At 59.0% G+C, this 13,831-nt stretch overlaps 2 protein-coding genes across 8 annotated transcripts in view; one reads left to right on the top strand and one right to left on the bottom strand.

The window, feature by feature from the left end:
* Nucleotides 1-10,549, top strand: part of RAI1 (retinoic acid induced 1) — a 133,608-nt gene extending 123,059 nt beyond the window's left edge. For 6 of the 7 annotated variants that reach the window (XM_017895571.1, XM_017895569.1, XM_017895574.1 and 3 more), the window contains 3 exons: nt 2,716-2,809; nt 8,505-8,554; nt 9,077-10,549. In XM_017895571.1, the coding sequence (XP_017751060.1) occupies nt 2,716-2,809; nt 8,505-8,554; nt 9,077-9,091 (159 nt within the window). In that variant the 3' untranslated portion in view covers nt 9,092-10,549. Of the gene's footprint in view, nt 1-2,715; nt 3,877-8,504; nt 8,555-9,076 lie in introns of those variants that run through there. The other variant, XM_017895575.1, reaches the window with a different exon arrangement.
* SREBF1 (sterol regulatory element binding transcription factor 1) overlaps nt 10,448-13,831 on the bottom strand; it is a 29,283-nt gene continuing 25,899 nt past the window's right edge. Inside the window, exons 13-17 of the mRNA XM_017895565.1 lie at nt 13,674-13,827; nt 13,308-13,473; nt 12,617-12,817; nt 12,414-12,525; nt 10,448-11,918 (exon numbers count right to left, since the gene is read on the bottom strand). Of these exons, the coding sequence (XP_017751054.1) occupies nt 11,689-11,918; nt 12,414-12,525; nt 12,617-12,817; nt 13,308-13,473; nt 13,674-13,827 (863 nt within the window). The 3' untranslated portion in view covers nt 10,448-11,688. The remainder of the gene's footprint in view (nt 11,919-12,413; nt 12,526-12,616; nt 12,818-13,307; nt 13,474-13,673; nt 13,828-13,831) is intronic.

The raw sequence follows: 13,831 nt of genomic DNA on the forward strand, positions 1-13,831 counted from the left end.
GCCCCGGGAAGGTTGGAACCAGGAACACCCTGCCAGAGAGATGGGACATCCTGGAAGAATGGGCAGGGTCGGGGGCTTCCCAGGGTCACTTTTGGCTCAGCACCCCTTCCTGCCTCAGTGGCTTGGGGGCACCACGCTCCTTGGACCCCGATTCAAATCTCAGCTCTGCTGAGGGCTGGTTCCATAGCTCCAGGCGAGTCACGCATCCTCTGAGAACCTCACAATGTCAAACCATGTTAGCAGGATTGTGGGGTTCTGTGGATCACGTGGGACCTGTCTGGTATGTGGAAGGGGTTTGGGGTGCAGCTGCGTCCCCGGCCCCAGCACTGCCACACCCCTTGGTACCTTGACCTCACTTTTGTGCTCTGGAGGGCAGAACCTCTGAGCCAGCCCTCGTGGAGGCCTCATCGATAGCCTTTTCCCTCGATGGCCCTTTCTGGGAGCTGCCCCGGCCTGCTGTCTCTGAGCCCTGCCTGCCCCTCCCCCAAAACCACCATAGACCCCTACTTCCTATCCAGATGGGGCCTGGCCATGGAATGCTTGGGGTGAGAGGAACCCGTAGCAGGCTCCGGGCATCGTTTGGGGGCTGGGTGGTGTCTGCAGAGGCCCCACCTGTGGCAGGGTTTACATGCTGCAGCCCCTGCGCTCCTCTTGGGTAGCTGGGGTCAGAAGGGCCTGAGGCCTCACTCTCTGCATCTCAGTTTCTTCACATCTAAAATGCTATTCAAATGCCTGCCTGAGGGTGGTTGGGGCCTCCATGCAGTAAGTGGAGAGAAGCCTTCAGCCAGAGGACCCCCATAAACCTTAAACATCCAGACTTGAGGGCCACTCACAGACAGCGGCCGGCTTGTGTTTCATCATCCCTTTTGGGTCAGCAGTTGGGGACACTGGACCCCAGATCCCCAGGAGGCCATCCCAGACCAGGCAGGAAGAAGGCCTCAACCCTGAACTGAAAACCTGAAATTCTAGAACAAACACCAGACCCCACTTCCAGTGTGGGCAGCGGGGAGGGGAGTGTTCTGACATTTCTCAGCTGCTGTGGGGGGGGAATGCAGCGCCCACCCTGAGCATGTGGGGTCCTGTGGGCCCCTGCTCCAGCCTGGAGCCAGCTGTGGGGGTCAGAGACCAGCCTGGAGCCCTCCGGCAGGTTACTCAGTCTCTGCTGTCATTGGTAACCTGGGTAAAATAACAGTAATCCCATCACAAGGTTGCTGTGGGCATGAGGCGTCCAGCCATGCCTGGCACATAGGAAGCTATTGTCATTTGTTTCACTGGCTTTGCACCTGGGCACAGGCCGCCGCCCTTCTGCTGGCTTCTCTACCTCACCCCGTGCCCCCAGCACGGTGGCGCTGTGGCTCTGGCACCTGGTGACTTCTCCCTCCCCGGCCTCAGGTTTGCTTCACTCTTCCAAGGGCCTTCTTGGTGTGACTGTCCTGTCCTGGCCACGTCCACTCCAAGCAGCTGGTCCAGGTGTGGGGCAGGCCCCAAGCTCAGCAGAGGACAGTTTTGAGACTTAGAGGAGGACTGCATCAGATTTACATGAAGTCAGCATCTCAAGGGATTACCACGTCACCGCCTCCTCTCACAGGTCTGAGAGCCGGTCCCCTGGAGGGTGCAGGTCTCATGCTAGGTAAAACAGTCCCAGCCTAGCTTCAGTGCGCCTGTTGCCAGAAAGGGTAGAAAACCATGCTGATGCCTTCACTGTTGCCTGGAATGGGAAGCCTCAGTTTCACCATCATCTGTAAAGTGAGATTAATGAAAGGGGCCCACAGAGGGCTGTTAGAGCCAGTGGGCTGGGCGCGGTGGCCACACCTGTAATCCCAGCACTTTGGGAGGCCTAGGCAGGCAGATCACCTGAGGTCGGGAGTTTGAGAGCCTGGCCAACACGGTGAAACTCCATCTCTACTAAAAATACAAAAATTAGCTGGGCGTGGCGGCACATGCCTGTAATCCCAGCTACTCGGGAGGCTGAGGCAGGAGAATCACTTAAACACAGGAGGCGGAGGTTGCAGTGAGCCGAGACCATGCCCTTGCATTCCAGCCTGGGCGACAGCAAAACTGTCCCCCCCCCCCCCGCCCAAAAAAAAAAAGAATGAGCCAGTGGACAAGGACACACACCACACCCAGCATGCAGAAAGCATGCAGCAGATGCTGAGTGGTAGCCACAGCCATGGTGGTAACTGGCATCACTGGCCCAAGGGGTCCCCTACCCAATGTACCAGTCCAGGGGGTGCTAAATGACCCATGCTTGTGGGCATGTGCACCCCAGTGCTGAATCTCCTTCTGGGAGATTTTCAGGCACCATTTTGGAGACGGGAGGCGAGGACCACAGCTGGCCGGTCAGCCTGTAAGGCTTTTTTTTTTTTTTTTGAGACAGGGTCTCACTCTGTTGCCCAGGCTGGAGTACAGGCAGTGGCGTAATCTCAGCTCACTGCAGCCTCGACCTCCCAGGCTCCAGCAATCCTCCCACCTAATCCTCCTGAGTTGCTGGTACTACAGGTGCACACCACCACCCCTCACTGTTTTTTGCAGAGACAGTTTCACCATGTTGCCCAGGCTGGTCTCAAACTCCTAGACTCAGGCGATCCTCCCACCTTGGCCTCCCAGAGTGCTGGGATTATAGGCATGAGCCACTGCACTTGGCCTACCAGCCTGTAAAGCTTGAGGGCTGGGCTCCAACTGGAGACTCATCTGCCTTTCCTTTCTCTTCATCAGACGTGTTCCAGCTGCCAAGAAGCCGGGGCCACCATTGGGTGCTGCCACAAAGGATGCATCCACACGTACCACTACCCGTGTGCCAGCGATGCAGGTACGAGCCCGCCCGGGAACAGGAGGGCATTGGAGCCCATCCAAACAGTCCAGGGGAACCCTGGGCACAGCTCCCCAAAACCAGGCCCCATCTCACTCTTCAGTTTCCCTCCTCTCTTGCCCCAGCAATTCTTTATCTTTCTGTCCACCTAGACCTCTGCTGGGCAATGCCAGGGGCATGGAAATGAGGCATTCCCCAGTCACCTGCTTGAGGAGTGCCCAGAGCAGTGAGCGAAGATAGTGGCATAAATTACAATGTGGAATGCTGTCTGTGGAACCGTCATTGCCAAGGGGCGGGGAGGATCTCAGGCCTCAGAGAGAAAGGGGCATTGGGGGTTGGGCCTTTGAAGGATGAGTAGGAGTTCACTGAGCAGAGACAAGGGGAAAGGCACTACTACGACAGCAAAAACCAAATGAGTTGGGGGTGATGAGGTTCAAAACAGAGACTGAGACCCATGATCTCCTGTTGGCCACAAGGAGCAATTGTGGAAGCTTTGAAGCAGGGTAACGGGGTCTGGAGGTAGGCCCAGGCTCCCTTCATCTTCCCCCAAAGTCCCTCCTCTCACTCATGCATTCATTTGTTCCACAAGCATTTATTAAGCCCCCACTATCACTGGGCACACAGAGTGACACTGCATGGACTGGAGCTACCCAAGAGCCCTTACTTTTATCGACCAGGTGGGGAAACTGAGGCTCAGAGACATTCCTTATTTCATCCAAAGAAAGCAGTTGCTTATGGTACAATATTAGTCATTGGTGACAACAATGTTTTGGGAGATTTGGGGCCAACTTTGGCCTGGATTCAAACCCTAGTGGTGGTGGGGGTTTTCGTTTTTGTTTGAGACAGGGTCTTGCTCTGTCACCCAAGCTAGAGTGCAGGGGTGCAGTCATGGCTCACTGCAGCCTTAACCTCCTGGGCTCAATCATCCTCCCACCTCAGCCTCCCGAGCAGCTGAGACCACAGATGTGCGCAGCCATGCTGGCGCCTAGTAGTGTGTTTATTTTTATTTATTTATTTATTTATTTATTTATTTTTGAGACAGAGTCTCACTCTGTCTCCAGGCTGGAGTGCAGGGGTGCGATCTTGGCTCACTGCAACCTCTGTTTCCTGGGTTCAAGCGATTCTCCTGGCTCAGCCTCCCAAGTAGCTGGGACTACAGGCGTGTGCCACCATGCTCAGCTAATTTTTGTATTTTTAGTAGAGACGGGGTTTCACCATGTTGGACAGGATGGTCTCGATCTCTTGACCTCATGATCTGCCCGCCTCATCCTCCGAAAGTGCTGGGATTACAGGTGTGAGCCACTGCGCCCGGCCCCTAGCAGTGTTTTTAATGTGTGGTCTTGAGCAAGTTGGTCAGTATCTCTGCACGCAGTTTCCCCACCTATATGATGGAGATGATAATAGCCTCTTCTGTGCAGAGCTGCTGGGAGGAGAGTGAAATAATGAACACTACCCACACAGTGCTGCCTCAGTCCTATTTTGGGTCCAACCTCTGTGACCTCTCCCCCGTACCCTCAATCCCTCCCAACTCTGGCCTGGAAAGAGGTGAAGTCATAACCCACCTCCCAGCAGACAGAGCCCAGGTCCCCCAGGCTCCCATCACTCTCCCAGCAGCCCCACCTACTGCCTCCCCTCCTCACCTGATGCCCTGCTGGCTTTGCCTGGACAGGGGACCACAGCCTGTACCCCGCCTGCCTGCTGGGTCCCCGGCCAGTGTCAGCCCAGTGGAGCTGCCCCAGGGAGGACACAGAGGACTCCTGGGTGCTGACAGTTCCTTGGCGGGGGCTGAGCTGCCCACACCCAGTGGGGAGGGGGCTTGCTGGAGCGGGGTCGTGGAGGATTCTCACTGGCTCCACCTTCCCACTTTGAGCAGTGTGAGCCAGAGTTTAACATGGACCCTGACACTTGCCCAGGCATGTGGCCGCACTCCTCTTAATAGCTGCCACGAGTCGCATTCTTCCTTCCACAGTGAGTAACTTAGTGCCAGCTCCACTCCCAGCCCTGCGACAGGCCCATGTTGTTTCCAGCCTTCTTCACAGATTGGCTGCGTCACCCACAGCACATAGCATGGCGTGGACAGTCCCAGGACTTAATGCCCTAGCTTTCTTGCTCCATGTCTATGTTCTTTCCCCTACTGCAGCACTGCCCAGCCTCCCCAAGGGGCTCACCCTTGAGTGGGACAGACAGCAAAACCGTGGTTCTTGGCCACTGTTAGGAAGACCAGACAGGAAGCAGAGAGTATGCACTGTGGGAGAGGTTCATCCTGTCTGAACCAGGAAGAAATCTAGGAAGACTTCTAAGAGGAGGTGACATTTAAGCCAGGCCTCAAAAAATCGGGGGAGCTGGGCAGAAACTGTTTAGTGGTGGGACTTATATACTAGGCTTTGAGCAAGAGAACTTTTGTTTCAGATAAAATCCTAGAAGCATTCCTCATATAACAGGGATCCCTGTAGCGCCATGAAGATTGAGGCAGGAAAGGGACTGGGAATGCTGTAAACGGAGACATACACCTCAGAGACTGCGTTGGCACAGAATCCACGGGACTTGATGATGAGGGAGAGGGAGGTGGCAAGCCTGATGCCCAGCTTCCCCATGAAGGGGAGAAGTAGGGTATGGATGTGCAAATGGAGTTATTAGCTGCTGCTGCAGAGCTACTGGCCCTTCCAGGCCCAGCTTCATTTCTCCAGCGCCAGCCCTTCATTATTCCTCAAAAGGGCGTGAGTTGGCTGCAGACTCTGCTGGGAGCAGGATGATCTAGGGTGGCCTCAGCTGGACCAGCTTGCCTTTGCTCCATGCAGTCTCTCATCCTCCAGCAGGCTGGCCTGGGTGCGTCCTCATGGCGGCAGCAGGGCTCTGAGAGAGTGGAGGTCACAGGGCCTCTCACAGCCTAGGTCCTGGACTTCACCACGTTCTGTTAGCCAAAGCAGATCCCAAGTCCAGCACAGAGAGGTGCAGGCCACCTCTCCGTGGGGTGAGTTGCAGAGCCACACCACAAACGACCGGGGTGCGAGGAGGGGACGGGTCTGCTCTGCCAGGCCATCTACACACACGGCAGTTGCCTTTGGCCACACCGCAGCAGAGGCAGCTGTGGACCATACAAAGTGTGGGACATCTGGGCTCGGACAGAGGTGTCGCCATTCATCAGCAGGTGAGGGCTCATCAGAGCTCTGGAAGGGACAAGATAGCAGGGTTGTGTTTCACCATGGAAACGCTGGCTGAGGAGGGGGGGACCCCTGGGAAACTGAGGAACAGCTGCCAGAGACAGGCGAGGGGGCGAACACAGCTAAGCTCGAGAGTGAAAGTGGGCCGGCGTGCTAGGGGTAACCAGGGAGGGCCCCCAGGCGACTCTGCCAACCAGGCGCGGGGGTTGGGGGGAGTGAGAGGGCACTGAGGGAGTGGGCTGGTCAGGCTGACCTGATGTCTGGCCAGGGAGGAGCCCCAGGCCTCCGCATCAAGCACTGGGACTGCAGGGCACCAGGGCTGCCCATTGGCTGCCAGCCTCTGCCCTGCACCGCGCTGTCCGGGCCTACTCATCTTGCCCCTTCCAATCCTTTGTTAAGGAACCCACTTTGGAGACAAGCAGTGACTCTGAAGAGCAGGCAGAGGCTGCTACACCACAGTGTCCTGTCTGAACCTTTCCCCACTCAGGCCCTGGGGCCAACCTGTCAGTGAGCACCCAGGTTCCCCAGGTGCAGGCACCAGGTCAGGAGCCAGATCATTGAGGATTGGCCTTGCCCAGTGACTCCCGCTCCATGCCCCATGTGGGGTGGTGCTGGGGCAGTGCTGAGGGAGCCAATTTGGAAGTGGCAACCTCCTACCCTCAACTTCCCTTGGTGGGAGCGCCTACAGTACCCAGGTGTGCGGGGGCAGGCTTGGGGTTTTAGCCCAGTGTCTGGAAAATCTGGTTCAGCCCCAGAACCCATCTGGCTTGCCTGAGCCAAGGGAAGGGGAACAGCCGTGGCACATCTCCAGCTGCTGGCCCTGATTGGCAGTTTCCAGGTCGGAGGCACTCCCAGCTTCTGGAGACAAGGGGAGACTGCCAAGAGAGGCCTGCTACCACCCAGCCCTGCCCTCAGGGCTGCAGAGCTGTCCCCGCCCTGCCTTCTGGCCACCACCCTGTCACGATGCCATTGCACAGAGCCAGCTCCAGTGTGAACAGGAAGATTGTGTTGAAGACAGCACCAGCCTCCAGCTACTTTTGGGTCTGGGGTTCAGAACAGTGGCTGGTGAGGCTTGGGGGGAGGGGAGCCCAGAAGGGGACTAGGGACTAGGGGTCCCTGGGGGAAAAGCCAGCTTCTCCCTAGGTGGCAGCAGGCAGGGGAGTGGGGACTCGCTGAGATAGCAACACATCCCGGGCCTAGGTGGGCATAAGCACTGGCCATGCTCAGTTGTCTTCTCTGCCCCGCCTCCTGCACCCACTGCATGCCACACATGTGCAGGGTGGTTTATTTTTAAATTTTATTTGTTTTATTTTATTTCATCGGAGACAGGGTCTGGCTGTATTGCCCAGGCTGGAGTGCAGTAGTACAATCATAGCTCACTGCAACCTCTGCCTCCCAGGCTCAAGTGATCCTCCCACTCCAGCCTCTCCAGTAGCTGGGACTACAGGCATGCACCACCATGCTGGCTAATTTTTGTATTTTTGATAGAGATGAGGTTTTGCCATGTTGCCCAGGCTAGTCTTGAACTCCTGGGCTCAAGCGATTCACTCACCTCATCCTCCCAAAGTGCTGGGATTATAGGTATGAGCCACTGCTCCCGCCAGGGTGGTTTCTGTACACTCCCATCCTTCAATCTCCATGATAGGCATACAGTAGGTGGCATAATGCCCATTTTACAGATGTGGAGACAGGCTCAGATAAGTAGCAGATGCTCAAATCCAGGCTTGCAACACCACTACCAGTCCGTCCACAGGGGTTCATGACGTGCTCACTGGAAGTCAGTGAGCTCTTCCAGGGGCTGGGCATACATCCAGGGAAGAAGACAGAGCTGGTGCCCTCTAGGAGCTTGCCTGAGAGGGGAAGAAACAAGGAGCAAGGCTGGGCGCGGTGGCTCACGCCTGTAATCCCAGCACTTCGGGAGGCCAAGCCGGGTGGATCACCTGAGGTCAAGAATTTGAGACCAGCCTGGCCAACATGGTGAAACTCCGTCTCTACTGAAAAAACAAAAATTAGCTGGGTGTGGTGGCGCATGCCTGTAATCCCAGCTACTGGGGAGGCTGAGGCAGGAGAATCGCTTGAACCCGGGAGGCAGAGGTTGCAGTGAGCTGAGTTCGCTCTATTGCACTCCAGCCTGGGTGAAAGAGTGAAACTCCATCTCAAAAAGAAAAACAAGGAGCAAGATAAGATCACACAGGTCAGCCTCTTAGGAGGCAGTGACAAGTGCGGCTGGCAGAGTAAGGCGGGAGGGAGTGAGTGAGGGACTGCCTCAAGTGAGGAGGGGCGGCTCGTGGAACTCAGCGGGAAAAGCTCTCGGTGGAGGAGGTGAGGTGAGTCAAGACCGCCAGACCAGGAGCCTCACCCGCGCCGTGGAGTGGAGCGTGGAGGGTTTTGTGCAGGATCTGATAAACTCTTTGAAAAGGGCCCCTGCAGTCTAGAGCCTCGCGGGTAGTTCGGCTCCCCTCCTGGCTGCCGACAAAACCCCACAGCTGTGCCTCCATCCTGTCCTAACCACCGAAACTTCTCTTTGGTCACAGGTTGCATATTCATCGAAGAGAACTTTTCTTTGAAATGTCCCAAACATAAGGTAGGGGACCACAGTGTTTTGTAGGGGGAGGGGTGTCAAGCGGGAGACGAGCCCCCCCTCGCACCTCTTTCACAGTCCGCTGCCCCTTGGCTGCGCAGCCCCGCAGGGCCCAGCCCGAGAGGGAGGGAGCTCTCCCCGCCCACCCCCAGGAGCCCCCGCTGCAGTCCAGCTCAGGTCCCCATCCACTTGCGCGCTGCCGCTGCCGCCGCCGAAAACCCGCCGGCGTCGGGGCATGGGCAGCCAGGGGCTGAAGGGCGACCCTGGGACGGCCTCCCGGCAGCTCCCCAAGATAGGTGACAGAGTGGGGCAGGCGGGGGCGCGGGACGGTGGCACGGAGGTAATGGTGAAGGTGGACGGGGTGGGGCCAGAAAGGGTGGGGCCGACGGCCTCGGGCGGAGACCCCAGCCGCGCTCTAGCGTCGCCTGGGTCGGGGGCCTGGGGAGTGGGCCCACGCCGGGGGCGGGGCCTGTGGCCTTTGAGGTCCGCGGTCGTCGGTAACGGGCGGGCGGGCGTCTTTTGCAGAGGCTGCCGTTGTAATCCACCCCAACGGCCGGAGGAGCCGCCGGAGCCCGCCTGCCCGCCCGCCGCCGAAGGAGAGGAGCCGCCTGCGCAGCCCCCGGGCCTTTGAGCTGCTCCCAGTGCGGGTCCAGAGCCGATCCTTGATCCGGGTCCCGGATCGTGGATCCGGCCGCCTAGGGCTCAGACTTGCGGCCCCGGGTTGGGAGGAAAACCCGTTCCGGAGCCGCCTGCTCCCGGAACCGGACGGCACAGGGCGTTCTTGCCCACCCCAGGGGCTAGGCTTGTGGAGGGGGAGCCCGCGGAGAGGCCAGACTCCCCGAGGCGCTCAGCCTCCGGCGAGGGTGTGAGACGGCTTTGGTCTGGGGACGCTTGTCCCCTATGGAATCTCAAGACGACGTGGCACACATTCCACGTGGGTGCTGTTGCCACCCCAGTCGGTCGTGGCGTGCAGCTGGGAGCCCTGGGCTTGGGGGTGGGGGTCGAAACAGTCCTGGAAGAGGCGGAGGGCGGCTCCTGGCTCCGTGGACTAGGCGGGGGAGAAAGGAAGCCTTTCTAAGAGCGGGCTGGGCAGGCGCTGGAGGGACCTGAGCCTTTGGAACAAACCGTGCGGAACGCTTCCAGGGGCCTTCCCGCCCAGCCTTTGCCAGATCTGTCGTGCGGTTCGGGCTAAGCCGGGGTAGACCTGGGCTGTGATCAGTTAGGGGTTGCGGGCTCCCCGAGTGTGGGCGGGACTGGGACACCCTTTGGCCTCTGTTCGTCCCCTTTCCAGTCCACCCCACCCCTGGAGCCCAGCCTGGGAGCGCAAAACCCAAGAAGCGGCCAGAACGCACCTCCGGCGGACGCGCGACCGTTGTGCACCACCAGGGACCGCCGCGCCCGCTCTGCACGGGAGCAGGGACAGCGTTAGATTCGTGTACAAAACCTGTGTACCCCTCTATATATATGTTACATAGAATGTATATATGTTGGGAACATGCTCGCTTCTCCCGTGTGTCGCCGCCGTGCGTCGTGCGCCCGCAACAGAGCCCCAACCGGGCCTTTGCCGGGTAGGGGGCTACCGCGACGCCCCTTGCCCACGCAGCCACCACCGGCCCGGGCCAGTCCCTGCCAGTTCGTCCGCCTGTCCGTCCGTGTCCTCAGCTCTGTCCACGCTTCGATAGGCCTGATGCAGCCCCCAGCCCAGGGCCGCCCTAGCAACTTCCTGTACATATGACTGTAAAATGGTAAACGTGTGTATTATATCTGGCCTCGTTATATAGTGTATATATATGTATACATATACATATATATAATATATATGAAGACTGTAAATGTTAAGACGACTAGTGTTCTTATTAGTATATTGCTTCACACTGAAGATTGTGTGTATCGAGCTGTTTCTAAAAGATGTTTATTTTCCTTAAGAGTAAAAAACAGTCATTGCATTCAGAAAAAAAAAAAAAAGTCAATAAAGATACAACGATTGTTTTGGAAAATCTGCAGCCCGTGGATTCCGACCAGATTCAGCTGGGAGCCGGGCCAGTCTTTAGGTTGGGGAATGGGAATGAAGGGAAGGGCTCAGGGGGGCATGAATGGAGTCAGAGAGCCTGCCCTTCACAGAACAGGAAACCTCTCCGCCCCTGTGCCCCTCTCCAGTGTGGCTGCGGGTCGGGAGGGAGGAGGCTTCTTTGCTGTGAGAGGACCAGGGGACAGGATGGGGGGAGGTGAGACGTGCCAGACTTGCAGGGAGACCCAAGCTGTAGCTCCTGTCATACAACAAACAGGTCCTGGAGGACAGTCCATCCTCCCATACCACCCAGGGACCTGATGGGGACACAGCTGGGAGGTGAGAAGGGACAACTGCGCCCATCAAGGCCTTAAGGGTTGACAGCCCAAAACATGTGCCCTGGGGACAGGGGGACCGGTCAGCTGGAGGCCATACAGCCAGCCCTCCCCACGCCCCCTACTAACATCAAAAAGAGCTAAGTTGTGTCCCTTGTGGCCGGAGCGGGAGGGAAGCCTTTTCCTAGGTGCTGGGGCCCAAGCACTCTCACTCCTCAGCACATCAATCAGCTGAAGACACAAAACCCAGATTATAAATAATTTCATTTTTAATACTCTGTACAAAACTTCTCAATCTATGAAAATAAAGTTTGCAAAAGGCAAAGTAGCACAGGAGCCTCAAGTCAGGAGGCTGAGCACGCTGACCTACACTATGTACACGTCTTCCCACGAGGGAGAGAGAGGCCTCTGGGGCAGAGCCCCGCTTGCAGTCCGGGAAAGCCAAGTTGGCTTCCGTCAGCGCAGGGAAATGTACCCATCTCTTCCCTCTAAACAGGAGGAAAAAAGCCACTAAGGTGCCTGCAGAGCAAGGAGGGCCCCCCCGCCCCGAACGGCTCGGCTCCTGCAGTGCCCCGATCGGCCACCAGAGGTCAGCACCATCATGGCCGCCGGTCTTAGGGTCGGGTTCGCGCCCCTCTGGCCTTCCACCCCGAAGGGACAGCGCAGCCGCGGGTGAACCGTGGAGGCCAGGGTCTCTCGCACTGCCTTCGGCCTTCAGGGCTTCGACACAGGACAGAAGCTGCACGGGACAGAAGTGGCTAGAGACAGGGGTGCTGAGGCCGGGGACACGGGTTCTAGCTGGACGTGACAGTGGTCCCACCGCCCAGGCGCATGAGCATCTGCTGACAGTCGTGCAGCAGCCGGCGATCGCCAAGCTTCTCGAGCGTGCGCGCCGCCTCAGCCAGCATGCCCACGCGCTGCCCGGGCGCCGACAGGAAGCCAGGGGGCAGGTAGCAGGAGGCTAGCAGCAAGGCCTCCGCGTGCTCCCGCCTCGTGGGCCGCGGCTCCAGCTCCGCCACCGTGCCTGCGCACACAAGGATGTGTCAGGGATGGGGCTCAGGCTGGCACGCCCCCGCGGGAGCCCCGCCCACACACAAGCAAAGGCACCAGCCGCCTGTACCTAGTATAGAGATCCCCCTCTCCCCACCCTAGTCTCAGCCCACACATAAAGTCCACAGACTGAGTCACGCACGTGTAGTCATATATCCCACAAATGACAGTCGCCCCAATTTCTTGTGAAAGGAATTGTCATCAGGTAACCAAGAAGATGCTTTTTTGTTTTCTTGGTTTTTTTCCTTGAGATAGGGACTCTCCCTGTCACCCAGGCTCACTGCGGCCTCCAACTCCTGGGCTCAAGCTGTCCTCCTGACTGGGCCTCCCAAAGTGCTAGGCGTGAGCCACTGTGCCAGGCCTGTCTGTCCTGTCTGACACACACGCAGCCTCCCTTGGTATCACACCCCATGTGCGCCCTTCCCTGCTGAGCAGACAGCACATCCCTGGTCAGCAGCTGCCCCCTCACCTCCTTTGCCACCGGGGCCTGCCCGCCGCCTGAGACTGCGGTCGAGGAGTTGGTGTGTCCGTGTGGGGCTGGCCCCCGCCATCAGCCGGGCCGTGGCCTCATGTAGGAACACCTGGGGGCCAGGAGAGTGGAGGCTCAGGGCTGTCCCTCTTCACCACTGCCTGACTCCCCATCTTGAGGACAGGGGGCCATTGGGTACTCACCCTCCGCATGGCGGGCCGGAAGCTCTGTGCCAGTCGCCTCAAGCTGCTCAGATCCCGTTGGAAGCCACGCAGCTCAAGGGCAGAAGCCTGAGGCCCGCTGCTGGCACCCTGGGCTGCCGGGGCCGGGGCCGGGGGCTGCTGCTGCCGCCACAGGCTGGTGCGTACCACAAGGAGCAGGTCACACAGGAACAGCTGCACGGCCTGGGGGTGGCGGGCAGGGCAGGGTCACCAGGGCTCCAGCTCTGGGAGGGGCAGGATGGGGGCCCGTGGTGCCAGGGGCCGGCTCCGGGCTGCACTGCCGAGGCACTGCACCCGCCTCACACACGTGCAATGCAACAGCAATGCACCGCGGGGCCGCCCGCCTCTCTCGGCCCCCACGCCCGCCACCGGCCCGGGAGCAGCTGTCCAGCCCTCCTGATGCAGGGCCTCCAAAGGGATACTACCACACCATCCACCCCCATCCTCCCAGGGATGGGGAAACTGAGGCCAGATAAGGGCAACTCCTCTCCTCTGGACAGAAGCCTTAGCCAAAAAGTAAGGTCTGCTGGACCCCCTATCTGCTGGACCCCTCATCCTGTGCTGCTTGGGCTAACCCCATGGTCTTCTGTAGTCCCTGGGGCCTGGGGAGAAGGACCAGGGAATGGAAGGCTGAGTCCCCCAGCCCTGCCAGGCCCCTGGCCCCACCCCTCACCTTGTCAATGGAGCTGCTGGCTGGTGTGGTAGCCAGGCTGTCCTGCAGGTACCCACTGGCCTTCTCACAGATGGTCAGGCTGGCTGGACCAGACTCTGCCTTGGCACAGCCCAGCAGGGCCCGGGCAGCCTTGAAGGAGTGCAGAGCCGCCCTGGGCAGGGGTCTCCTGTTGGGACCAGGGCAGAAGAGTGCCAATCAGACCAGTCCACAAGCCCTGGCTGAGTGCCCCCCACTGCCCTGGCTCGGGTTCCCTGGGGATAAAAGGTGGTGACCCCTCCTGCACAAAGGCTGAGTGGAGGCACAGTGCCCAGGGGATGAGGGAGGCTGGACCCAGGGCCAGGCAGGAGGAACCTGCCGTGCACTCACTCAGACTCCTGCAGCACCCGGGGCAGGTGCTCCACCAGTGGGCACAGCCGCTCAGCCGCCTCCTCGTCCCGCCGCAGCCAGTGGATCACCACAGCTGTCAGAGAGGCCCACCACTTGGCCACCGGGTCTACGCCTGCAAAAGAGGGAGGGTCCCCTCA

This window comes from Rhinopithecus bieti, unplaced genomic scaffold (genome assembly GCF_001698545.2).
Source record: "Rhinopithecus bieti isolate Rb0 unplaced genomic scaffold, ASM169854v2 scaffold_26813, whole genome shotgun sequence".
Taxonomy (NCBI): domain Eukaryota; kingdom Metazoa; phylum Chordata; class Mammalia; order Primates; family Cercopithecidae; genus Rhinopithecus; species Rhinopithecus bieti.